At 36.5% G+C, this 1806-nt stretch overlaps 1 protein-coding gene across 2 annotated transcripts in view; it reads right to left on the minus strand.

Moving 5' to 3' along the window:
- The window catches only part of LOC106535986 (MICOS complex subunit MIC60), a gene marked incomplete at its 3' end in the record, with an annotated part of 15615 nt that overhangs the window by 8762 nt on the left and 5047 nt on the right, over nt 1-1806 (minus strand). For both annotated transcript variants that reach the window (XM_014033144.1, XM_014033143.1), the window contains 1 exon segment: nt 608-700. In XM_014033144.1, the coding sequence (XP_013888598.1) occupies nt 608-700 (93 nt within the window).

Raw genomic sequence — 1806 nt, forward strand, 5'->3', positions numbered from 1 at the left:
CCATTTAGGATAGTCAAAATGTAGTTGTTCGTAGCCAAAACTCATTTTTAAACATCTAGAATGCTGTCCTGATGCATCTCAGTAATCCAGGTAAAAAATCAAAGGAAAAAAATTGTATAGGTCCTCTGGACGGGTTCTTCTTTAAGTCTTCTAAAGACCGTCCGTCATTAAACAGAGGTGGGGGCCTCCGTTTTCAGCTGTCCTCCTCCTACAGCGCTGCCATTGGCAGTATCACTCCACCGCCTGTTAACAATAGGTGTTAATTAGGTGTCAACGATAGCCATGTGATGTGAGTATCAATCACATGGACGCAGGGCTTAAAAGCCTGAATTTTGCCTGAAACTCTCAGACTGAAGTCTCTTGGAGGAGAAACGAAACGTTTCGTTAGAGAAGAACCCGTCCAGAAGACTTACACAATTTTTTTCTTTCTAACTAAAAGTCATGGTAAACGCAGTGACTCAGAAGTTAATCGTTTGTAGACACTCATCAAAAAGATGACGTTTTGAATGTTTCATTAAATCCATCCAGTGGCTGATGAGACATTTATCTAAAACAGACTTTGATGTGAGACGACACTGCTGACAGGATGAGCTGTGAGTGGACTGACCTGGTCCTGCTGCTGCCTGGCTGTCACATGGAGCAGGAACCGATGGAACCTCACTGATGGCTGAGATGATCTGAGTCGCCTCTGCTGAAGCTTCTGTCAGGACACAGACATGGAGGAGGCAGGTTGTCGGTTAGAAACCCTCCGGCACGTCTACATGGAGTAGGTTTAGTGACAACAATCTGAGCAAATACTGACACTGAAGTTGTATGAGGTATGGCAAGATGTTGTGTCATATAATCAAATGACACTCCTATCTCTTTTTTACTGTTTCAGAAAGATTTATTCAAAATGTTCCCAGTTTCCATCTGCTCAGAACAAATGTTGGAAACAAAGAGCCAGAATGTTCCTAGTTCTGGACGAGTGATAAGATTTGAGCAGGAAATTAAAACTTATTTATCTTTGAGTTCTTTTATGCAGTGTTTTTCAAAAAGGAGGCTGCCAGTGGGGCCTCAGAAAGCTGGAGGGAAGATAAGAAAAAATGCAAAAATAATAAAATAAAATTGAAATTTGATATTTTAAATCGTTATCTAAAACTATTTTTCAATCTTTATTTTATAACAATTTTTAAAGGGACAATATTATGTGTTTCTCAGGAAAATATTTAAATTCTGTACTATAATAAAGTAACTACTGTATGTCACCTTCAGTTGTTATTAAAATGTTGTTTATATGTTTAAATAGAAAATAAAGTTTTCTTCACATCATATCTGTTTATAAACACCTTCAAATTGGCTTCTGTCTCTTTAAAAACCTCCTTCAGAAAAAGTTCATTTTACAAGACATTGCCCCTTTAATAACATTTGAAATGCTTTTCAAGATAGTTTAGAGAGGTTTGCTTTCGTTTGTTCTGCTTTTATCAACAGTTTGTTAAAAAGGTGGTTTTTCAGTGGGAATATAAAAGTGATTAAAACATGTTAATAAAATTCTAATGCTAAATAAATGTAATAATATTGAACAGTGGAAAAAAGTGAGAAAATCTGTCTAAAAATGATGTTTCTTTACACATTTTGTAGCATTGTTTGTGTGTGTGTGTGTGTCCCTGTTTTGACAACCCCTGCTTTAATGAACACATCAGCTGTGTTTCCATTGCAAATGTGCGCAAAACTTTGTCGATTTTCTGTTAATGTTGAAAAAACACAGTTTTACAACTGCAGTGTTTCCATTAAGTAAGAAATGTTATTAAAGTCACGTGAATACGT

The sequence above is a fragment of the Austrofundulus limnaeus genome, unplaced genomic scaffold (assembly GCF_001266775.1).
Source record: "Austrofundulus limnaeus strain Quisiro unplaced genomic scaffold, Austrofundulus_limnaeus-1.0 Scaffold1645, whole genome shotgun sequence".
Classification (NCBI taxonomy): domain Eukaryota; kingdom Metazoa; phylum Chordata; class Actinopteri; order Cyprinodontiformes; family Rivulidae; genus Austrofundulus; species Austrofundulus limnaeus.